This window comes from Anser brachyrhynchus (assembly GCF_964034855.1).
Source record: "Anser brachyrhynchus genome assembly, chromosome: 4".
Lineage (NCBI taxonomy): Eukaryota > Metazoa > Chordata > Aves > Anseriformes > Anatidae > Anser > Anser brachyrhynchus.
In genome coordinates this window covers 899619-925214 of record NC_137698.1, presented here as the reverse complement: position 1 = coordinate 925214, position 25596 = coordinate 899619, and the positions used below count along the sequence as shown (strand labels likewise).

Sequence of the window (25596 nt, the reverse complement as noted above, 5' to 3'; positions counted from 1 at the left end):
TCAGTGCCAGTAATGCTTCCCTGTTCTTTGATTCTGATGTTTCTTCTCTGGAAGATAGACAAAAACTTAGGAAGTTCAGAGGGACTACATCTAACTATAGATCTTTGATGTTGTGGAAATTAGATGAATTACACACTGTTTAAGGTGGTCATGTAATCCAGTAATAGAAGTGACAAGTGTTTTCTTAGTTTATGCTACTGTAAGCAATGTGATCAGCCTGCTCTAACAACAAAACCTCCACAACCATGTATGTACTAAAAAGTTAAACAAAGGGGAGTGCAGCAAGAGTCAAGAAATTCTTAAATGTTCTTAATAGTGTAGGCTAGACTTGTTCATGACAGCCTAACTGGTCTAAATTAAAGCACACCAAGCACTAGGAATTCCGTGGTACAGGACAAACTTTCATCCCTAAGAAAATGTCCTCAGGCTTAGATGCTTTTTCAGTATTTTCAAGAGCAGCCTTCTTCATTTACGAAAACTGACACACAGTTTACCCAGCTGATGTCCCTGCAGTGTATGCTTGTAAGATATGTATAGAACTTCTAGTCAGTGTGGCAGTTTTTATTGCGTACATTTACATCGTCAGGCTCACTGAACAAAAATGAGAATGGCATAACGTAAAGACAATTTCACTTTCTTTAGAAACTAAAAAAGGCATGCTGTTTGCATGGAAACTGTAGTGCAACATTTTAAATTCTAATTATTAAAGCATTCTATTAAAAGAGAAAAACTAATGAACTACAGTACTAAATGTTTACTCCATTTAGTATGCAATTTCTTCTCTGTATTGTACTTCTGTCGTGCAACTTTTAAAATGATTTCCCCTGTGCATCACACATGTATTGCACTACATAGTCTATTTCACCACAAGTCTCAAAATAATGGGTCTTTTATAGGAAGACTTTGACGGTACAGGTGGTTACCTTTTGACAGATTTACGTCCTTGTTAAAAGGGCTGTGTAGAAATAAGAACGTCAATGGTTCTGAAGTTGACTAGCAGTCTTTCACATAGGTCTACCAGCAGGTGATCATAGTACTATAATTTTATGGTAGGTTTTTAAATAATATACTTCACACCAATCCAATAGTGCAGAATTAGAGAAAACTAAAATATAAAAGCACCTCATGTATACTATTTTAGCACCAGTTCCAACAAGACATTTAAGCTAGTTGAAGACTAAATTTGAGGTCAGAGAGAAGTTGAGGGCCAAGTATGCAATCACTTGCAATAGCATTGCCACTTTTTGTATGCAAATCAAGTTGTATTGGATATTGTTACAACAGCAGAGAGACACAGAAGCATACAGAAATGAATGAATGCCCACTTACAACACGAATACAAGCATCCTACTTTGTTCACAAAAGGCCACACAATACTGTCACAGCTTGAGTGACTGGGGAAAGGAAACACAGGAGAACAGTAACTGGTAGTCACAGTTTGTACAGTCACTATGTGGTGACACACATCTGCCACACTTGTCTCACTGGGGTGTTTCACGGCCCACGGCTTTCATTTCGTCATGTTAAGAAGGTTGTTTGTTAATAACATACTATGCAGGGTACACTTAGAGGCAGCCCAGTTGGCCTTAGAGCTTACAGGTGTAGTATGGACTTTCATGGTTCACTGTTGACTGGAGTCAGTCTCAGGCAAACTGTTTGAAAGACCGATCCCAATTAGTGTTGCACTAAAATGGTATTTGCTTCCTCTGTTCTCTGTGATAATACCGGATTGGACATTAGGAAGAATTCTTGCACAGAGAAGGCAGTCAGGTGTTGGGTGGGGCTGCCCAGGGAAGTGGGGGAGTGCCCATCCCTAGAGGTATTTGAGCCATGTGGACGTGGAATGAAGGGAAGTGGTTTGGTGGTGGGACTCAGTAGGTCAGGTTCATGGTTGGAGTTGATGATCTCAAAGGTCTTGTCCAACCCAAATGATTCTGTGATTGTAAGTTTAAGGAGGCGGCCCTTTCTAAAAAGATAGTAAGTTGTTTAATTTTTGTCTTGACATTGGAGTCACTTCTTATTGGTGCATTTTTATAATAAACCATTAAGGTTTTCTTAGCATGGGGAAAGTATTTGTGAAAGGAATTAACACAGGGAATCAAGATATATAAATACTTTATAAGTAGAAAACTGTAGCTCGTAGATATTGCTAAATGATATTTAGAATATAAGAGGGCATTAGAGAACATGACAACTAGTTCTTCATGTAGTATCATAAATTACTATGACTAATTTGAGCAGTTACTGGATAAAAAAATAAAAAGAGACTTTTGCAGTTACTGATTTCAGATAATTCTCACTTTTCCTATGAGACCAATCTGAAACAGTATTGAACCTAAACGTTAGAGTGTTATCAAAGTATTATACAAACTACTGTATTGTACAAACTACTATTTCTACAAACTACTGTAGAAAACAGTAGTTTAAGACTTCATAGACCTTTTCAGATAGGCATTATCTGAACACCTCCAGTATTTGATCTCACTCTTACAGCTGTGTAGGGAAGCTTTGCAGGGAAACTACCTTCCAGCATACTACCTACTTCACTTGGGAATGTGCTTTATGAAGTAAGCTGTAATAATGTTTATCAGGCTAGCTGGGCTTCTGATTATTAACACTTATTTTCCTTCTAACATTTAATACATAGAATTACTTACCAAGAATCACCCTGTTCATGGTCTCATCAGCTAATGAAACATAAGTCAAAACCAGAAAGCTGAGTGTAAGATCATAGGAATAATAAGAAAGCAGTCAAGAACTGATGAAATAAACTAGACTGAAAAAGAACTTTGAGATCTGTAATTAGTTCCAGAAAAGCTTGGAGCATAAATAGCTCAGAGCTTCCTGTGAACAGCGAGTCTGAAAGGGACCTCTCCAGCTGGCCTGCTCCAACATTATTCTAAGCTGGAGGTCACTTTTCCACTTATCTTAGGTGCATGGTAACTTGTTCATGCAATATAAACTTCCTCAAAACAGAAGGATTTTGTTTGCATAGTAATCCCTGACTGGAAAGGTTGTGTGTATACAGCTTGGATTTAACAAAAAAAAAACCACCATGTGAATCAGGAAAACGTGTGTTTCCACCCACTGTGGGCCCCAGCTGCGTGCACTGTGCTGTTCAAGCTTACCTGCCTCAAACTTTGTTGATCAAGTTTGGTTTTGATTAAGGACATTCATAGTTTGGTCACACTTTTTATCCAGGGGACAAAAGAGGAAACTTTGGTGTAGACACCTGGAGAATCTTTCACTCCGCAGCCATAGCCCCAGGAGGTCACACCATACACGACCCAGCTTTCCCCTGGGCGTTCGCACATCAGTGGTCCACCGCTGTCTCCTTGACAGCTGTCGACACGTTTCTGTTCCTGGACGTTTCCAGCACAGAGCATTCTTCCCGTGAATCTCCTTTTATAACGCTCTTCACATACCCTCTTGGGAAGTAAGGGGATGGCAGCTTGTTGTAATGTTCTTGAATAAGCCCTTCCTGAAAAGAGGACTCAATTTACTGTCTCAATATGATGCTTTGTCTCAGAAACATAAATAGCATTGAATCCAATTTATGCTGTCAATCCTTTTCACTGTTTCGGCATTAAGTGTACTGAAAATAAGTATTGAAAAAAAATTGTGTGTTACATACAAGATCGTAAATATAGAAAAACACTTTTTTGTAAAGCTCAGAGTTTAAGATGTAGCTTTACACCTCATGTAAATCTCACCGGATCCTTCCAAGGTTTGAATTTGTTGTGTTATAAACCCACTTTTTGTGACTTCTAGAATATATGCTTTAAAACTTCATTGGGGAATCTATTTTTTTTCTCTAGTTTGCACCTTTTTTCAGTTGGAAACATGGGAAACTAAAGCTAGTGGAAAGTTTTTTTTCCTAAGGTAAAATCCTAGTGTTTGTGACTTAAGTATGACTCATATAGTGAGAGTGAAATTTCAGCTGAAGCACTGCAATTATGTAATCTCTTACCATAATTAGAGGCAATTATTGCAACAGCTAATGTTTTCTTAAATAGATGCCCTAACTAAACAATACCGCAGAACTTTCAGTGAATCATGTAAAATGCCTAGAGAAGAGCTAAGTAATGAATTAGCAATTGTTCTTAGAAAAGAAAAAAAAAAAAAAGGAAAAAAACCAGACCTACAAGTTTATCTCCTTACTTTTAGTACCCTGAGCTAGACATCTGTGCATACAGTTGGATGCATATAAAGAGGAAGAACTGATACTTGGCCTTGCCTCTGCCAGTTCGAGTGAATCAGTGGAACAAAGCATCAAGTGCGGTTGCTGTCTTGCACTGTATTCAACCTCACAAAAACATGACAGTAAAGCGTGTTTATTAACTTGTAAAATATTTAAAGGAGAAAGACCCTTGAAGAATAATAATCTTGTACTGACCTTAAAAAGTGACTAGCTAGTTTATTCCAGAAACCTGGATTGCAGATTGTATTGAGGCTCTCAAGATTTGGCAAGATCTTTTCTCATATAAATCCAACTGCTGATTAAAAATGTCAATGGTAACAAGAAAGACTAAAAATGTTACTGGAAATTCTACTACGTATTTATTTTCTATCCCTGCCTCCATTGAAGCAGAGTAATTTAGATAACCTTTCTCAAGTATCTCTTGTACTCACCTAAAAACCTTAAATATATTAGAGCTGCTAGTTACGTTCTGAGGCAGAGGGAGGTGATCTGCTGCTATTCAGGGTGTGCCAGGCAGCAAATAAGCTTTTCCTTCATGCTTGTCAATCTTAATGAGGCCATTATTCCAACTGGTTTGTATGACATGGTTAATCACCACTTCTCAAGCACAAACTAAATTCACTAAACAAAGTGTTGTCCTTCCTGTTTCAGGACCAGGAGAGAAAATATTTCTTTAAAATTGTTACTTTTTAGCATTTCCTCGCTTCAAGTATTCAATTTCCCTTTTTTCAGTAAGCAGCCTCAGGTAGCGAGATCAGAGGGTGGAAATCATTAAAACACTTTTACCTGTGTCACCCCATCCTGTGATGTAACAGCTAGGAGCCGTTTTCTGTGGTCTCTCTCTCCGTAAGGGCAGGCAGGCAGGTAAGACATGGGTACTGAATCTGGCACACTGTTCCTCCGGGCCCTGTAGCCTCACCAGGGCAATGTCATAGTCGCTGCTGTCAGGCCTGTACTCTTTATGCATCACAATCTGCTGGACTCCGATTTCTTCCTCGTACTCTTCTGGTACCAGCGTATGATAATCTCCCACTCGCACGGCATAGTTCCGAGTGTTATTGCCATACCTGAAATTGAGATTAAAGCAAATAGGGCTCGCTCATGCAAAGTCAGATTTGATCAGTGTCTTTATTGCTCACATATAGCAATACCAACATTACTGTTTTTTTTTACGAGCAAAACTGTTATGTCAGATACTTAGATTGAAGTTCAGGTGTCTCCTAAAGAGTACCTTCTAACTTTTCCTGGCGTTCCAGATTAGCTGATGTTCCTTTCTGTATATTTACATGTGCTCGATTTCTTACAGCCATTTGCTTTGACTGACACTTAACTTCAAAGGTGCAAGCAAAGTGTGTGTTATAAATGTATTTAATAAGGGTAATACAAACTGCCAGTGATTCTAACAAAAAGTTGAGTACTTAACATCATTGTAATGCCCTAAATAATTACTGAAATGAAAACAGTATTCAAGCTAGCTTTGGGGGTTGGCTGTGAAAAATCTTGAGGAAGGAAAATGCTCTTTTAATTCTAGAGACAGATAACCTGATAAAAACATCTTTGGTTAACTAAAGGTATATTAAGGAAAATGAAGTGTGTGTGAATTATGAACACCTATTCTCGAAGTGACAGAAAGCTTGTAAGTCAGATTTGTTATTATGATCCCAATCTATTTAGCATTTAAGACAGAATGGTAAATACTCTAGAGGTGATTGCTATGGCTGAAATAACAATTTTTTATGCATGCCTTTGGAGATTTTGAATTACAGGGCACACAGCCCTTCTCAGGAAAATGCAAACAAGGGAGTAGCGTTGAGTGTATTTATTTATTTTAAAATCTGCCTAAGCTTGCCCGAATATTTTTGCTTTGACTTGTCCCATTCCCTTATGGAATGCCTTCAACAGGGAATGCCTTCAACAGGAAATTTGTAATACATGTGCAGGAAATAGCCCACAATGTTCAGTCACCTTCTAAACTGCACTTTTTTTTAATACCTTCCAGCAATGTGCTGATCCCCATAGCGTACGAAAACTTGCTTGAGGAATAGTGGGCAAAGCAGGAACATTAGAGTGCTTCTGAACAACATCCCATGGAATATTTCTTCTAATCGCAGGTTGCATCCATGGCTATCTGCAGAGCTTTCTTTGTAAATTCTGCATGCCTCCCTCAGGTCTTGTATGAGCAAAATTTCAGTTCTAGGCTTGTAAGAAAAGAAGGCTGCAGGCTATGACCAAACATTTACTCATCTGAAGATTACTTGTGTAGGAAAAATGAAGTCACTTGTCTGCCACAAAAAAACTTGCCAGGTCATCCTCTGTAGTATGTGTGAAGTGCTCGCTCTTCAGATATACTGAAATTTCTGGTTGGAAATCAAAACTGTATAGCAGCTGGAAGTGAAGAGTTGTGACTAATGCAGTATTTTTAATGTAATCAGGTGTGTTGAACAAGTTTTCGTGTTGATTTTAGTCTCAGAGGGAGAATGAGAAAAAAATAAGTTGTGTATTCAACCAAACACATTGTTTATTTCCTACCTGAAAAAAAATACCTCAAAAGATTTGTTTCAGTAAGTTTACCTTAAAGATATTTAAGAACAAAAGCTCTGTATGTGTCACACTGCTAATATCTTTCTGTTTTGACCATTTTATAATTTATCGCTGTCCTACCATTTTATAATTTATCACAGCATCAGTTTTCAGTAGGAATTTCCATTAAGAAATCAGAGCATGAATAAGACATTAGAAAAGGCAGAAGCTTGGATTCTGATTTTAAAGGCATTCTGACTCCAGCTCCTTGAAATTTCTAGAAGTATTTTTTGTAAGCTTCTTTCACCAAAACCAAAACCAAACAAAAACCACTTGAATGTATCTCACTCTCTTGCATTAGATCTCACTTTCTCTAGATTAGTCTGTCTCTTTTTTTTTTTTTTCGTTTTAAAAGCTCACTAAGACCTCACAGTTAGTTCTTTTCCTGATAGAATATATGGCAAAATTCCATGGGAGTGGAATTAGCACCTGATACATTGTTTTTACTTTTGTTTGCTCTTAAGGAGTTTTTTCAGAGTAATAAAGGTTGATAGGTCTTAACTAGCTTCTGGAGTGATATGTATGGTCATATTTGGCCATCTGAAGTATGACGTCAGTGAAATCCTAAATTCTGCATCCCTACAGATAATCTGTCAAAATCCTTGCCATCTGCCACCTGCCAGGAATTTCTGCTCTGAAACTGATGAATCCCCTCTCGGGTCCCTGTTACCACATATATTACATCAGAAAAGGCTAATCTCACTGTACTTTGCTGAGACAGTATGCTCTTATCAGTCTACCCTTATATTATCATTACTCTGAGCTATTATGTGGGAGCCAGTAAAAGTATAATCTGGCACCGGATTGAAAACACTTTTTTTTATAGCAGTGCTGTGATTTGTTCTGTAACCTTGGGTGAGTTTCATCTTGTTCTCTTTTCCTTTTGCCATCTATGTGGCTTTCCTTTATAAAGGAGAAAGCTATGCATTTTCAGTAAGTTAAAATACTGTATAGTATAGGCATTACTTCACACAGCTTTTTTTCTAGTGTTATTTCTGTGAAAGTGGATTTTTTGTGAGTAACTTGTGCATCTTTACAGTAAAATGCCTTGGATATTGCTGTGCCAGTTTGTACTGAATAGGCTTTATATATTTGCTCATTGTTACTTCTGGAAATTTTTAGAAACTATCATTCAAAGTGTGATTTAGCATGTTTACATATGGATAGACTTGCAAAGCAAGTTTTCCTGGCCCATGAGAAATACTTTTCAGTAATGCTTTAACATTCTAAGTTAGAAACTTTCATATATAAAAGTAAAAATTAGGGGGGAAATACTATTTCTCTAGTTATGCTTTGGACTCTGTATTGGTTGCTTTGGCCATCTTTTTTTCATGGCAGTACCCGTAACGTGCTTGCTTCTTTGACCGAAGACATGTCACTATGATATATACGGCAGTTTGAATACACTGTGAAAACGGAACTGACAGACACCGGTAGTTCGTTTTCTTGTGTAAGCTGATGAATGCATTGGTCCGCTCTGAAACTCGGGTAGCAGGGGAATAAAACACCCACCTGCAGAACTGACAGCACAGCTCTGTGCCCCCCTCCAAAGTGGACGAGGGCAGTGTGAGACTGGTAGCTGAATGCTCAGGGTGCACAGTATTAAGCGGTCTTCTTTCACTGTTACAAAATCTATTTGCAGAACAGAAGTGATGCATGGCATCTAAGTGTGTAATAGCACTGGGGTGGATTATGCAGCCGACTGAGTGCTTCTCCGGTGTCACTCCTTGCACATGGTGAGATTACAAACACCCTCAGCTGGTGCGTTAGCCAACTTTGTAGGATCTATTTTCCCTAGAGTAAATTACAAAAAGGAAGCTGGCACAGAAATACTTCCCTTACTATTGCAGTAAAATGGCTTTGTATTATTTTCACTTGAAATATTCTAACTTAAATGTAAAACCCCCACTTAAAATAGGAGGTGGAAGGGTTATGGGTTTGTTATTGACATCTCCTTCAGTTATATTTTTCCACTCAAATTTCATAACTGTGATGACATTCCACTTAAGCGTCTAAATGATAGAACTAAGCCCAATAAAATAAGTAAAATGATGGGTTTCTTTGCCAATTAACAATACTAAATGGTTTGATAATATTTGCTAGTCATTGTTTATAACATTGTTAGTTGCCATTAAAAGCTGTTTTAAGTAGGATTCTATACCCCAGAATGAACTGCTAGATACTATCTTTGAATACTTGAAAGTAATATTTGACTGCGTTTTGGTACACATGTGAGTGTTACTATATTAGAATACAAATGTACCAGGTCATTAGCATTGAATATATTTTGCCTGACGTAATCTGCCAAAAACATTTCCAAAAGGTCACTGAAAATACTGTCGTATAATTTATAGATACACTTTTGGCTCTGTGCAGCAAATCACATGTAAGTGCTATTCTAAAAATGACGTGGTCATTCTAATTTCATTTTTATTTCATGCCTCATATTTCTAATTATCCAAAGTTAATATTTTTTCATGTATAGGACTGGAAATTCCCTGTAGCTGTCAGAACCACTCAGGACAAATCTTGCTAATAAGATGATGGGTGGGTTGTAAAAGGAAAAATAGCTTCAAACAACCTTCTATCTCAATTGAATATATGAGATCACAGAAACTAGTAATGCTTCTATACTGTTGGCAAACAATTTCTACCATCATGCAAAAAAAAAATATTTAAGTATTTAATTTTTTATCTATAATACAGTTGAGGTCACTTTTGTTATTTAAGCAGTACTCTGATTTCCAGGATATAGGAAATGGTATACTAGACTTTCTCTTGTCTGTCCATGGCAAATATGTGAAGAAGGCATTTGATCTATAGTTAGCTCTTAGAAACCTATCCTAGCCCTAAAGAAAATCACTCTGAGAGCATTAGGAAGTTCTGTCCTGTCTGTCCAGTGCCAGCTCGGAACCAAAGGGGTCTTCTCTCTTTTACAGTAAACAGTGCATCCGTCGTCTGCCAGAGCCACATGCTTAGATTTAGCTATTTTAAATGCAACATCTGGGGTAAAACAATGTGTAAACATGTAATGAACAGTTCTAGGAGAGTCTGTTACAGACCCTTGAGTGGCTGAATGAACAGCCACTCAGCTTCCCCTTATGTTGGTGTTCAGGAAAGGATCCAAAATGAGCATGCTTTTGGCAGCACATTGTTATGACTTGTAGCTCCAGTGAAATAAGCAAGCCATAGGGAAGAGCAGGTAATGTGTTCTCTGGGGAGTGGGAACTGCAAGGACACAGTTCCAGGCACAGCAGTAACTAACTTGTATCATCGAATGTGTAAAAACATTCTAATAAAGAGGACAGCTGGGTAGCTAAGATCTTGATTTGCACACAGTAACTGCCTTCCTGTGACCTCCTTTTCTTCCCTGTGCTTGAAGAAGATCTTTGAGGTAAAACAACAGAAAGGACTGGCATGTTTTCAAGCCTCTAATCAAAGGCTTTCTCAAGAGTTTAAGGTGCATCCTTAGTAATCACTATAGAGATGATCAATGGGAATATGAAGCCATTTTATATGAATTTTGATGACAGCAGCCGAAGTGCTTTCATAGGTCCACAGAAACAACTGTAATACCAGTGGAAGGAAGCAGTAATTTTATTGAGTTTGACCATTTCAACTTGAAATATTACTAAGAAAAATCTTTCATGATTTTCATGAACCATAAGAACAAAAAGAAGTGCATCTGGCACTAAGCAAAGGTAATGATTCCTATTCACTTGAGTAAAAATATGCCTGACTCTTCTTTTTACTTACTAGTGTACAACAGGAAAGGCTCGAAAGTCCAAAGGTTAAACATTTGTAGCCCACTCAGGCCAATTTTAGCAAATTTCCTCAGAACTGCAATGCAGTTCTTTTACACTTTTATTCCAGTCTGTACTGCAATCTTCTGCAGGAGTTCCAGTGAAATAATGTCTGTTGAAAGCTTAAAATATTACACCAACTTCCTTACTTTGCAAGTTGGTGTTTTTTTACTACAGTAACTTCATGGCAATGAGTTTCTGATGTCAAAAATACTGAAAAGGGCATATAATAAAAACCGAATAGGAGAATCATCAGTAACAAAACATGTTTCTGCAAAAATGTGAAAAGACATTTAGAAAAGCTAGATAATAGTTTGATATTGAAACTGCAGAAGAAGTTAGACCAAGTAGACCAGATGTGATTTATAACAGAGTGTAAATTGCAGTCTACGTGGAAAGAAGCTGAATTGGGCATAGTTTGCTAGATACCAGTGTCGGAAAATATCCTAGCATAGCATTTTAGGCAACTATTTCTTTGTTTGAAGAAGTTCTATTAAAGAGGACACAATCTTTATTTAGATAGCTGTAAAAGACACAGTTCTGTTTGTGCTGTGAAATAACAGAGTAAGGCAGTTGCTCCAGCCTATTTGTGAAGAATGAGCAGAACTTTTTCAGTCTCACTAGTGTCCAGTTTACGGATTTACTTTCCTATTAGACTCTGCAAAATACGTAATAATGCTTTACCCTACAAAGAGTTTTGGGGGACTAATACAACTAGTCACTATAAGAACATCAATCATTTACCAAAAAAAAAAAAAAAAAAAACAGTTCCTGTGTTCAGTGTTTGCTCATTTGTCTTTGCTATAAGCTAGAAGACATAGGCTGCAGTTTTGTTGGAATAGAAAGATCTGTTAAAATATCCGAAGTATTGGCTATGCTTTTGCATGGAAATGCTGAAGTTTTGAATATAAATCTCTTGGGTGATGACACCTGGAATATTTCAATGAATAGTTTTATTGTTTGTTTTTATCTGGGGGCAAAGGATGTCAGTTTTTCGGTGTTTTTTTTTTAAGTCAAAGATGAACTCTTTTGAACAGTTTTCAATGGGCTTGAACCAGAATGTTTTTGCCTACACCCAGAAATGTGATGTAGTTTGAAAATGCACTACATTGCTAAAGGGAGACAGACCTACCTTTTGAAGCAGTGTGCAGCAGTGAGGACCCAGCAGCTGCTAATGAGAGTAGCACCACACAAGAGTCTTCCATCACCATGAGAAGATTTCAGTCGGAGGGCAACCTGCCATGGCCAACCACCCCTGCAGAGAGCACAGACATTGCTTTCAGGGTACAAAAGCGGAAAGGTAAGGTAGCTTGTCAGTTACCTTGACTGTAAATCCCATGTAAGCTTCTTTGACTGACAGAACTTACAAATCATGGTATGTATTGAGTAGCAGTTGAGAATACCTTTAAATTCCTGCAGCATCCACAATTCCATTTAACAATGGTTGGGATTACTTAATGGATTGTTTGGACACCCAGCACTCTGAGCACTTCCTCCCTCTGTGAATAATTTTAATTTTCCCTTCTCAGATTGCATTCATTGTACCAGAAATAAATTCTATGGGTTCCTCGCCAAATACTATCCAAGACAACAAACCAGAAATTTCCTGTCAACTGGTGAAGGGAAAGAAGGGAAATTCTTGAAAAATGTATCCCAGACTGCTTTCCTGTCTGAGTTGCTATCTGCCTTGTTGATCCTGAGCTGTTTGAAAAAGGAAGCTTACAGATCAAGAGGTCTAAAGCAACTGTATAAACACAAGTAATAGGTTAACACCTTGGTTCAGCCTGCTATCTTCTGTTCTGGATAGTAGATTCGGGATGCATTATTGTAGGCCTATCAAGACAGGATGGATTGTTTTTTGCCAGTTTAATAGATTAGCAAAATACACAATCTGAGAGGAAGGAAGAGGGAGAGAAAGGGATACTTCTGTAAGCAACATCAACATCAGGAAAAAGCAACAAATATTTTCTGACTACTGTCAATTTGAATAGGTGTATGGTTTGAATATATAGGTGTTATAGGTGTATAGGTGAATATATAGGTTTGAATAGGTGCTGGAGTACAGGAGCTGCCCGAGATCATCTAGACCAGCATGCTATTTCAGAGTTGCCAGTGCTAAATGTCAGTAAGGTGGAGAAATTTACTTCCCAGAAGGCATAAAAGCATAAAACGTTAGACTTTGAAAAAAAAATAAATAAAATTGCTGTTTAAATTTAGTATCTGTTTCCAAAACTGGGGGTAATTCAGACAACTTTGGATTTCTGGTATATATGCAAGCTTCCACTTCCTTTTTGAGCTTTGTTGTGACGATGAGTCCTTTTCTGATTTCATTCATATATTCTTTTTCTTGATTTTGAAGCATTTCTAAGTGTACGGTTGGGTTTCTCTCACTTTTTTTGCTTCATCTAATGTCTCTGTGCTTCTTTATTATGAGACCAGGTTTCTTGCTTAGACTTAACTGTGCAATCCACTACTTGTCATCTTTTCATTTCATCCAGTGTCCTCTGTATGTGTATTCTGAGAATAATTCTCAACCTCCTTTTTCTATACAATGCACTCTTTATTATTCTCATTTGTCTCCTACTAAAGTAAGTAATCCTAATTTGCTATGACTGCATTTAAATGTGTTTTCTAGGTTCCTCTTGTTATGGTTCTTTGAATCCCCTCCACTTACAAAGGATCTTTGTTTGAAATTAACTGTTTGGTTTTATAGCTGTGTCCTCATCAGAAAGGTGCATTTTGTGGAGGAAAATCAGGCAGTGAATCGTACCCAGACCTTCTTTCAGTATAGGTAGTATTTATAGCCTTGTACCATATTCATAGCTTTCTTAGTATAGCTCACATCCTGAATCAAGATATCCTCTGAAAATAAGTGAAATGACTATTTCGAAAGTAAGAAATTTAACCCAATCCAGTAGCTAAACAGCCATAAGTATTTACAGATTTTCAACTAATACTCCAAGATTTTACCAATGAACATTTTTGAATTTCCCACCAAATTTGCTTTGAGTGTATTTCTGCTTCTCATGTCAAACCAAAATAACCCTACAGTAAAAGCATAAGTTACGCAAACAACATATTGCAAATAGATGTCTTAGAAGCTTTATATTGAAAATGATGTTACTTTACCAAATATTTACCGTAAAGAATTTTTCCCACCAATTATTCGCTTTTGTCGGCGGTGTAGTAACCTCAATCCACAAACAGAAGCAAGAGAATCTAAGCCAGAATCAGAGATGTAGACAGTGTTAAACTTTAAAAAGCATCCATTTTGCAGTGAGAGTTAACTAAAAAACACTACCTGTGTTTCATGACAGTTTTTATCAGCCTTCTTGCTTCTCAAGTGTACATCTGGACTTACTCCTAGGACTTTCTATGGGCTTCTTTCTTTATTATCCTCATGAAAGTGTAAGCGGAACTTGATGTACCACATGGGTCTCAATCCTCAGCTGAAGATATGTTATACCTTGAAAAGGTTTGAGGAGCTGTCTAGGCTTTTGCATTTTCATGTCCCTTGTATGTTTTAATAAACATGGTTGCAGCAAATTATGGCAGACAAATGCCTTGTCTCATTGGAATAGTCTTAATGATTCATTTGCAGTGCTGGCACAGCAGTAAGATTAAACAGTGAAGGCAGACAATTTCCTTCCAATTGCATTTCTAGAAATTCTTTTATATAAGTATTTCCTCTATAAGGTGGGATTGCTTACTTCCATCTCTTCCTATCCCGACGGATCCCCATCCAGTTCCCCATCCAAAGTTGTTTATTTACCACTCAAAAAGGGACTTCACCTTTATTGCTGTTCCCAGGAGTCTTCTTGCCTAGGTGGTCACAGATGACCCCTGCATCCTCGCTGTGACGGCAGTTGTGTGTTCCAATGTCCTGCTTAATGCAGTCCACCAAGGATCTCTCATTTCCAGTACATTTCACGTTATCTGCGTGGATCGGGCCCTTGCCCTCCCCAAAATATGCCATTGTCCTTGCTCTAGCTGGACCTCTGGAAACAGAACATATATAGATATAGATATTAATTAAAACATTTTGAGGCATTGTTCTACACAACTGAAATAGAGTATCAGTAGTGAAATGAAGATACCAAGGTTTTATTCCAAGTCATGTCACTGATTCACTAGATGACAATTTCTCTTATGGCATCTGTAAGTAGGAAAAAATAATAGTGTGACAAAATCGCTGCACTTCATTAATGTTTTAAAAGTGCTTTTATGTCTCTAGTTAAAAGGCACTATGCCAAGTATTTTACATTGTAATGGCATTACAAATATCTACTATAAAGAAAACTATGTGAAAGCTGCTTTTTCATAATCCCTTTAATCCTTATATGAAAATCAGCATCTGTGAATGCTAAAAATATATTTTTAATGTTTTGGTTCCCTGAGAAAGACGGACTAGTTAACTAGGAAAGTATATTTGAAGTGTAGTAGGAGCCACGATCTATTAGTTGTTAATAGTTATTAACATATTTTGTTATCATGAGTACAAATCAAATCATTTTTAAAGTGCACTTCCATAGTTAAATTCTAAAATGGCAATGTAATTGGAGAAAGGCAGTGAAATGTAACTGTTGCAATACTTATGTAAAAAAAAAAAAAGTTAGTGATGGATCTTTTTGAGGCCATACAAAGCAAGTAAGGGTTGTCCAACAAATAAGTGTTGAGTCAGTGAGAGCAGCAAGAATTAATAACAGTAACATAAAAAGGGATAAATCTATTTACCAAACATTGCTTTTCCTTGACCATATAAGTAAGTCAGATTTGTGGCACATTTCTGCAAAACTATTTGTCTCATTAACGCTGGATTTCTGCTGGATCAAACTCAAAGAATCCAGCCCTTAATTGCCCATATTGGTATAATTTAATTCATAACATAGAATATATTGTAATTCAAACATGAAAGCAATACATACAAATTTCCTCCGTTTTTCAAACTTGCACATAGAAAGCCTTGCCTATGTGGATTTCATTTCCATGTATCGAAGGGAAGGGGACAGGATTTCTAAATAGCAAATGTTATTTAGAATTCACAAATCGTAAAAAGCCAGGAAAGGGAAGCATGATGCTTATCTCACAGAGATGATACTACAAGGTCAACTGTCCTTAGACATTTTTAATTTCCATGGCCACCAAGTATTTACCAGATAATCCAAAGCCTTAACTGACTTTGGAACCAGTATAGGACAATCTTTGCCTGATGAGTTTAGGATGATTTAGTTTGTCAGTCACAAGCAATGTGTCTCTTATTGCTCCAAATATTTTCTTTTGTGAATAATACTTTGATTACAGAGAACTAGAAAGTATGTCCAACTCCCTGATACCGAACGGCAGCTGAACCATGTATGGTTTTACAAAATACTGGGACAGCACAGGCTGTCATTGCAAAATCTTAACCTGCTTTAGGTATCTCTGTGTCAGAATACAAAGTTTCTGCTTTAGGGCATTGCTCTAAAGTTGCTCCTTTGTTGTGAGTCACCACAGTAGATTTAGCCTTTCCCAGAGAAGTAGATAATTGTCTGTACAGACTTTGCAGGCGCTGCCTCCACTGGCTTACCAGGCAAATCTCAAAGAATACTGACATGTATGAGGTTGCATATGTAAATATTATAGCTGAAAGACACAGAGAGGAGGAAATTTAGCATATGTGGATTGCAGTCGTGCGTTGCCATGAATTAAATCATGGAACTTGTACTGCATAGACTGTTGATACCTTTATGTGATAGCTATCTGTCTCTTACTGTGCATCAGTAATCTGTCAGGTAATTGCTATGAGAAGTATGTCCACACCCATTCGACGAAAAACAAATGAACAAAGCTGCTTAAGAACATCTACCAGAAAACAAATATAAAAATCATAGCATCCTAAAGCAAGGAGTACAGGTTAATAGAGTAAATTATTTCATATAATTAGGAAGGCTTTAAGTGTAAAAGCGTTAAAAGTCTTGTGTTTGTTACATGCTGGAACATGATCTTACAAATGTTTTTAGCCTTTAGACCACCCTTATCGAAGGTGCATGTGTCACTTAATTGTTGCTTGCCAAGACAGCTGTCTGTACAGAAATGACCATCAGAGAAATAACCTTGCTTGCTCGGATCTGTCCCTGGAGAGAAGGGTGGGCTCAGGTCTTATCCTCCAGCTTTTCTCAGACACAAGGCCATAGACAATAACATGCTGAGCTCTTCAGAAGTGGTATTACCATTATTAATAATGCTGTTAATGAGGAAATCTAGTTGATTAATACAGAGGGCCATCTAGCCGAGAAGACTTCTATTTCTGTATTAGATCATTTTTGGAGCACTAACGGCAGGATATGTGTTTATCTGGGGGGTTGCACACGTGTGTGTTCTTATAACCTTGTCCTAAATGAAAGGAATGCAATTTTATTGAATTTTATTTATTCGTTACAAAAATGAAGGAGATTCTAAAACCCTCTTTTGCTCTTTGCTCACTCTATCAAAATACTCTTTTGTATGCTAAACACGATCACGTTGTAGATAGTACTTCAGAAAAGGTGCACGTTCTCTTAGTGTTTATCCTGCTACAAATATACTTTGACTAGGTTGCTATTAATTATTTTTATGTTTTCATGACTTCTTAGCCAATTAGTAAGGCTGTTTTCTTTTTTTTGTTTGTTTTCCTAACGTTAATCCCAAGTTTGACAAACCAGCTTAATGACGCATCTTTAAAACTGGTATTGTTTTGAACCTAGGGGTTTTTCCAATTCAAGGATTCTCTTGTTTCGGCCTCAGAAATGAACTCTAAAAAATAGCTGAGAATTTTCCAATGCAGGACTTCATTAAAGAAATGTACAGACAACCATGGACATTATGAATAATATATGCAGGAAAAATTAAGTACATGTTCTCAATCTTTACCCTTTGTTTACACAATTCTTCCTTTTTAAGGCAGTCATTTCTCGCATTTGTAATAATAAATATGTAATTTTTTTCCAAGGAATGTAATGCAAGGCTGAGTATATTAAAGATTCCCCAGCAGGAAAGACTTGGGAACTAAACATAGCATTGTAAAGGGAGTTGAATGATAACGTTTAGTTCTGTGATCAGTCTTAGGAAAACTGATGTCAGCTTCAGTGTTAGGTGCTTTTTGAGTTCCTCCCAGGAAAGGGTCATCGTGTTTATTACTAAAGAAACAACATTCATCAACCCCCAAGCTCAGCTGCATGAACCCAGTAGCTCCAATCTTGCTTTGGAACAGCCAAGTCACCACTAAATATAATTTAAACTTCAACAAAAAGATCTGTGCATGAACTCCTAGGCCCAGAAGCAATTCCAGCTCATCATTGTACTTAACAGCACAGTCAGGTTTGTGGAATGCGACTGTCTAGACACAGGGTCGCCAATATCCAGTATTTCCGACAAGCTCTCCCAGTTTCTGGAACCTAGTTTTAGATTTCTAAAATTTGTTTATCCTTAGCCCTTCAGGAAACATGTATCTTGTTGTATCCTATAATCTTAAACCCCTGTTCTCACATGACAGAAATTGAGAATCCATCCAACTGCCTACCTCTGCAAAGACTTAAAGTAGAAGGTGGGGATAAGTGATTGAGTTTGGTCATCTGTGAGAGAAATATAAAAGGCTAGAGAGGCTGAGGATGGAGCAGACCAAAGAGATGATTCAGTCAGAGATAATACAAGTCAAGTTTTGTTGTTTTGAAGATATAATCTACTACTACTTACAGTATAAATGTTTTTCTAAAAGAATACCAAACATACCACTTTTAAAATGTATCTGTTATGTGATGAGACATAAATCAGTGATATTGAGTTGCGCAAACTTTGTTAGATACAGCAATTACGCCAAACAGACGAATTTTAGAAGACATATATTATGCAACAGACGTAATTTGGTGATATTTGGTTGCATAAACTTAACATTGTTAGATATGGCAAACAGATAACTTGAGAAACAGCTCAACAAGTTTTCTTACTTGTAGCCAAGCTGTCGACAGACTACGGCTGCATCCTTATCAGACCATCCATCATCACAAATTGTGCCCCACAGACCATTGATAAAAATCTCTACACGTCCTTCCTTCTTATTCTCACCATCCATCAGCCTGATGGGAGGACCTGGGAATAAATTACAGCTGTCAACCCACAACAACATAAGCAAGAACTAGTACTTTAAGTCATTACATTCAGCATACAGGGTCAACTGATCTTTATGCTCAGCAAGCCTAATGTCAGCTGATAAAGTAGTCACATATTTTTCCCTAGCTGACAAAAGGAAGTAGTTTGTACAAAGTGTAAGGCATTATGAAATACTACTGTACTCTCTGTGCTTTGAACTTCATAGTGCGTAGGGCATAGGGCATAACTTGACCACAGTGGGCACAGAACAATTTTCCCCTTAATGGCAAAGACACCTGAGGTGTGTTTGTTGTGGTAGCCATCCATGGGACACCTTCTCCTTGCAGAAACGTTGTGGATAAATGTAACTATACCTGAGTTCATAAATCCATTCTCAGACCGGTTGCTACCACTCGTCTTACCACAATCTCATCATAAAAGTACAGCATCGTGCTGAAATTCAGTTATTACTTACTTGTTATACATGCTGTTCTGTAGCGTATTTTGTGTGATAGCATAATGATCTACAGTAAAGTGTGATTATTTTTCTAGCATTTTAAATTGATTTTTAATTCAGATATGTTCATAATACAAAATCTCACTCATGGATTAGTCAGACTTGATTAATCATGATTTGTTCAGTGCTCAGCCTATAGTTAAATTTTGAAACATTAAGTGAAGTACATATTTGATTCTTACTTACATTAAGACTCCTTTATAGTATGAAGGTAGCCTTAAAACAGTTACGAATTCCTTTGAGGTGTCTTTATACTGTTTAAGTGAGACTCACATTCTGAATCTTCTACTATGCCATCTTTATTGTCTGATTAGTATTCCTTATTTTGAATAATTGGTAAGGTTGTCCTTCATCCTTCTAATCTATTCCAAATCTCTTCTAACACTGTAAGGATGAGAAATTAATTAATTTTGCTCTTAAATAAAAGCCTGTTTTGAGATACTTGCTTTTGAAATTTAATTCAGATTAATTTAGGGCATGAATTACCTTAATCTGGTGCAGAGCTGGTTAAATCTGGTTTAATTCACTGATTAAATTAGGGAAAAAAAAGTCTTTTTGCTTCAAATGTAATTTAAAGCATATTGTTCTCATTGGAGTTCATAGTGCCTGGACAGTTACAAGTGTTTGCTTCATCAACTTTCTGTTTAGTTACATTGTCAGGATCTTATACACTAAACAAATGTTTTGGGTTTTATGGTGTATTGTATTTTTAGTATCCCTTAATGTCTGTATTTCCTCAAGTTATATCATCTACTCATATTTTTCCACTGAATTCATTCTTAAAGGGAGAGAAAAAATGCTTTTTTCAAGTGCTGGAAAGCAAAGAGCAACAATAGAGTCTTTGTCCCCTGTCTAGTCAGGAAGCCTTTAGGAAATGTTAGACACACCATCTTCATTTTGTTGTTGAAATGATGTGTTGCACTGGAAGAATGTGATTTAGGTGTAAATTATATTACCCAGCTAGAGGCATGGGATATTCACAATACAGTATATCTGTTTTATTGTTAACTCATCAGCCTGTGTTTTAGCATGTATTTACTTATGAGCACAAAATTAATATGACTTTCTGGTAATGGGGATGTGAGAATGTTGCCATGTGGATGCATTTAACTGAACCGGACCTCCTTCAGCTAAGATTACACTTTATAGGAACTTGAGCAAAGCAGCACAGATGGTTTGCATCTGCAAAGACAGCAGTGATGATTTGGATTCCTGTTATTTTTGGTCTGAGAAAATTCTTTCTACCAAATATGATTCAACATCATCTATACATAATGGAACTGTACTGCAAAATAAAACATTCATTGGATTCTTAAAGGTCAAAAGGCTGTAAAGAAAAAGACCAGAAAGAGGGAGAGACTAGAAAAGTGCATGTGGAAGTGCAGATTGTTTTAAGAACAGGTAGCAATGCCATGCAGTGAATCCATGTCTTAGTTTCCAACATAGGCCTTCAGTCTGTAATTTCCAGAGAACATACAAGTCCATTAGATTTCAGGAGAAGCAGTGAGTCTAATTCCACTAGCTCCTTTGTTAATTCTAGTTTTGAAATCAACTAAAATATACCTGGTTAAATTTCAAAGAATATTGGCAAGAATTTTGTAAAAAGTTCCTGGCAAGTAATGACATTCGTATGTAGCAAATCAAAAAACTGAAGCCTGTTTTCAGAAATGCTGAGCAACACATTGTTCCAGTCTTTTTATTGTGCATATCTGATAGCCACAATTCTTGTTTGATTATCTACATCTGGATTTAGGAATCTTTGGAAAACAATTGTATGTGTTTTGTTCTACAATATCTCTATGTAGTTGGTATTTCTCTCTGATTTCTTAACTGTTTTTTATTCTTTCTTCATGCAAGTTTGTATGCTTTTTGGCATTGGAATTGGCTTTTCGATCTGTGTTTGTGTCATTCTGTCCTGGTCAGCACCCAGGCACAATCAGGTGAGAGACAATAGTAATACAGAAAGGATGCCATGCTTCTCACCCTTTCTTCCTGCTCTCTCTGAATTTGCCTTCTTTCTTTGTAGCTCTTTTTTCAGACTGGCTGTATGTAAGGCCATAGGAGGATATACTATTGATTTATATTTTCCAATGTACAGTTTCCTCTCCAACTTTTGATAATACAAGGCAGTTCCTTAGAACTTGGAGAGTGCTGAGTGCAATGCAGTGTACCACTGGGAAGGGCTGAAAAGTTCTAAAATCCAATGAAGTTATCTTCATTTAGATTTAGAGAATCTAAACGGGACCGCTGGAATCTGACTTTGCTACTTTACAAATTCATGCTGATCTCTCTCTACTGTTTCCTTATGATCTTCAGGAAAAAAATGAGCTTTTCCCCTTCCTCGTCTTAAACTGAGTACTTCTGCCAAACATTAAGATTTTGGGCACCCTTTTAAGTACACTGTGCTTTGCTCGGATCTGTACCCACAGCATTACTCCAGTTGAGATGTTACCAAAGAGCTGCCTTACCAAGCGAGAGCTTATGGCTGTCATTATCTGGGTGGCAAATGAGTCTGACATCCTCCTGATGGCTGCAGTCATGCTTTCCCCACTCTCTCCTTGAGCACTGCAGGAGGTTTGTCTCCTTCCCTGAGCAGCTGACATCATCCAGCCAGATGGGAGCAGAGTTTCCTTCTGAGTAGCTCTCCGGCACGCTTTTTCTGTACCTGCGTAACAAACACGTGTACGTAATGTTTGGGTCCACAGTGATCAGAGGGCATGTGATACTTCAGCACTAGAATGGAAATGAATTGTTTCTTAAGAAGTAAGGATTTCTCAAGTGTAACAGTGGACAGTATTAACCATGACAGAGCAGGTTCAGTTAGCATTAAAATCAATGAGAGCACCATATGTTTCCTGATAATGCATATTTTTAAGGCATTACTGTTACATTAAACCAGACTTGAGAATGTATCACCTTTGATTAAGGCCTCTGTTCAACCAATTACACATCTGTCTCACTGACTTTGGGACTTAAAGCATGTTCTTAGTATCATATATACATGTTAATGTCAGGGTCTCGGCTTTTTTGAATGTGATCTGATATGGTATGAAGGCACAACAATGATTACCTAGTGAGAGTGCATCTTCTAACCACAGCCAGTGTGAAAAATAGTTAAGAACGAATTCATGAAACTAGTGGGAATTTCTCTAAAATATATTTTTCAATACATAACAGTGTCTCAGGGCTAGACTGTGGGTTTTTTTTGAGCTAGATCCACAAGGATTTATACCTTGGAAGTCTCTGTGATTTTTGAAGACTGTTCCGTGAGCAAAGATTTTGAAGAATTGATCTTTTTTAGGTAAAGTAGAACACAACAAATCTATTATTCTCTGTGGATCACTTAGCCAAAAAGATGATTGGAAGGATCTCAGTGAATGGAGACTGCTGAACCATAGACTGAGCTGAAGCTTTTTGTCCTACCTAAACTGAAGCCATAAATATTTGATGGAGACTGAGGGAAGCAGGCTTTAATGGATCATAACTCAGTAGTTTCTAGGAAGTACTCACCTAACATTAATAAAACAGCCTCTTGAAGAATATAGGGTTCATGTAAATATCTATCATCATTGTCAAGTCAAAGAGTCAGATAACTAATACCAAGTAATCTTACTTAAATCCCAGCTGCCGGCAAACCACCTGTGTATTCAGCTCTGTCCACCCATCATCGCAGATTGTGCCCCACTGCCCAGCATAATAGACCTCCAGGCGTCCCTCATGACCGCCTTTCCCACTTGTAAGCCTTAATGCACCATCTGTGTCATTAACAAGTAAGGAAAAACAAAAACAAGAATCAGTTTTTCTTAGGTCCAATTATTGTTCTGAAATAAAATGAATAGCATCATATTTTACTGTATCTCATTATTCGATTACTAAATCTAGTGCTGGTCACTGAATGCCACTTAATGAGAAGATGAAAGAAATGCCATAATGCGCCCAGGGTGTTGGGAAGTGTTGCATAATACAATTGCTTAAGTGCCAGAGAAAAAGTGTGAGATTTTGATCCCCCAAGCCCTTATTACACGCCAACTTCACAGGAATGGGTTCTAATTGCATGATGTCATTGTACAGACACCCTAGCATTTTCTTCATGTATTCTGCTCTTTCCCATTGCTTTTATGCTTTACTGTTACTGATAGATGCGATCCATGGTTAAGGCGTGCCCTGTACAGTAAGTGCCAGTTAGCATGCTGCAGAAGAACCAAGGCTTTGTGTGGAATAATGAGGTTTTCTGTACCTCTAAAATTTTCACAGGCAACAGCCAGCTCTTTTTGATACTGCCACAACATGTTATTACTGGGGGGGGTTGTGCAACCGCAGACTTTAAAAATTCTCTCTCCAGAGATGACAGTTCTGCATGTGTCACTGTTGTTCTTATGTGTTTATCGGTAATTGAAATACCTGCAAGAGGCGTACAGGAGACACCAGCATCTTCTTTGTGGCCGCAGTTGTGTTCCTGCCAGGAGCTTTTTGGACACTGTTCTATAGATAGCTCGTTTCCTGTACAGCGCACTTCATCCAGCAGCACGGGGCCTGAGCCTTCTCCAAAGTAAGCCTGGCTCCATGCCTTGGCAACACCCCTGTCAGAATGGAACAAACACCGAGTCAAGTACAGGCAAGCTGAAGAGTCTTGGGTGCAGTGGGAACAGCTAAAATCTTGCATATCCAGCTTCTAAAATAGCAAACAGGACTGCCTGAGAAGCTGCTGCTCAGGTAACCAGCTGACAGTGCAGCCTGTGTTATACCTCTACTGCGATGTCATTCTGTGCCCAGATTCCATCTCAGCTTCAGTTCAACTACAGCTGAACTTAAGCATGCTGTTTTGACATTTTCATAGTTTGAACGTGCTTTTGACATCAAATTCCATTGTTTCATATTTATGACGCTTTCCTTTTCTGTCTCTTAATTTTTAAGCATAACATTCCTAAAAAAAGATTGTAGATTTACAGATGGGTACGAGGCTTCCACTTTTAATTTTCATCTAATATTTATATGTGGTCATAATAATCCTATAGATTCCTACAGCGACTTTCATCTGTTGACCCCAAAGCATATTAAACAAATCTCAAATACATGTCTGAAGCAGCTAAACGTGATTTTTCTCCATTTAGTCATTTAAAAACCGTGGTAAAGAGATCTTAAGTGAATTGACAACGTCCTGAGGTAAATTAGTTGTAGAAATAAGAACAGCAAACAGACCAATAAGTACCCTTGTGCTTGTTATACACATTATGTCAGCATAGGGGATTTTGAGCACAAAAACCTACATAAACTGAAAACACTCCATTGGTTCAGCATTACAGAAATCATGCAATGTTCAACACTTTATGATCTATCAGGATTTTTCCAGTTCTATTTGTTAAGATAAAATGTCTTTCATATCTAAATGATTTTTCATGGTTTGTTTTCCTTCCACTCAATGGTTTCTCCATTCATATATCCAGTCTTGTTTTTATGCAAGTGTTTTCAATATCTGTCTTATTATGAATATCATTACATAACACCTAGCAGGAAAGGGATATTCAGTTTATACTGAACACATGACAGATCTTGGCTTTTTTGTTTCAGACTGTAGTCATTCAAACTCTTAAAAGGCTTTTGCAAAGGTGTGTCAGAATTGTCCATTGCTGTGACCTTTTCAATGTGAGTTGCGTTAGTTCATGTTTTTAAGGCAGTGCTTTATTGATCCGTATATGGATTTAGATAGATGTGGATTTCATTTCTACTGCTTTGTATAAAGCTATACAATCTGTTCTCTCTTTCTATAGGAAAACAATACTAAATTTACAGTTTGTGATCATACAAATTCTTAATAAACAGTAAAAGGGGTATGGGAAAAATAACAACAATAAGAGGCTTACAAAAAGTTAAATCAAGATCAGAAAAAAGTTCTATGAAAAGGAAGGAAGTAGGAAGTCGTGGTAGATACCATGTAGATGATATGTGCCCAGTAAATAAAAGCGCATATGAGAAAGGTAAATTAAATAATCTGTGTTTTCCATTCATGTCTTGTTTAAAATCTGTTTGTTTTTCATATTGTTAAGCTGAAGCGCTTCAGTCTTAAAAGTGCTGTGAATTTTCAGACTGTTTCTCTGATGACCAGATGCCTTCTTCAAGTAGTGGGGTGCACGGAAAATATCAAAAAGCAAGTCTTATTTACTCAGTAGGGAGGTGAGCTGTGATCTGCAATTGCTTCAGAGAAGCAGTTGAGCAAAACAAAAATATCCTCGAGCACTCAGCAAGTAACATTTTAGCAAAACACATTCTGCTTTCTTCTGGGAATTTATCAGGGCAAGTTAGTAAATTCAGTCTGAAGCTAGTACCTTTTTTTTTTGAGAGATTTTTAATTAGACATTACCTTTTCTTTAGAAAGACCTTTCTAATTCCAAATA

The 25596-nt window shown here is 37.3% G+C and overlaps 2 protein-coding genes across 7 annotated transcripts in view; one reads left to right on the top strand and one right to left on the bottom strand.

Moving 5' to 3' along the window:
- Window positions 1–25596, top strand: part of LOC308193935 (bifunctional heparan sulfate N-deacetylase/N-sulfotransferase 3) — a 389183-nt gene that overhangs the window by 339808 nt on the left and 23779 nt on the right. The gene's annotated exons all lie outside the window — the stretch shown is intronic.
- The window catches only part of PRSS12 (serine protease 12), a 44063-nt gene that overhangs the window by 3487 nt on the left and 14980 nt on the right, over window positions 1–25596 (bottom strand). For 2 of the 5 annotated variants that reach the window (XM_080589108.1, XM_080589112.1), the window contains 9 exons: window positions 23606–23784; window positions 22818–22959; window positions 21673–21869; window positions 18546–18687; window positions 14377–14582; window positions 13725–13803; window positions 11717–11839; window positions 4988–5268; window positions 547–3481 (listed from right to left, as the gene is read on the bottom strand). In XM_080589108.1, the coding sequence (XP_080445234.1) occupies window positions 3174–3481; window positions 4988–5268; window positions 11717–11839; window positions 13725–13803; window positions 14377–14582; window positions 18546–18687; window positions 21673–21869; window positions 22818–22959; window positions 23606–23784 (1657 nt within the window). In that variant the 3' untranslated portion in view covers window positions 547–3173. Of the gene's footprint in view, window positions 1–546; window positions 3482–4987; window positions 5269–11716; window positions 11840–13724; window positions 13804–14376; window positions 14583–18545; window positions 18688–21672; window positions 21870–22817; window positions 22960–23605; window positions 23785–25596 lie in introns of those variants that run through there. The other 3 variants (XM_080589109.1, XM_080589110.1, XM_080589111.1) reach the window with 3 other exon arrangements.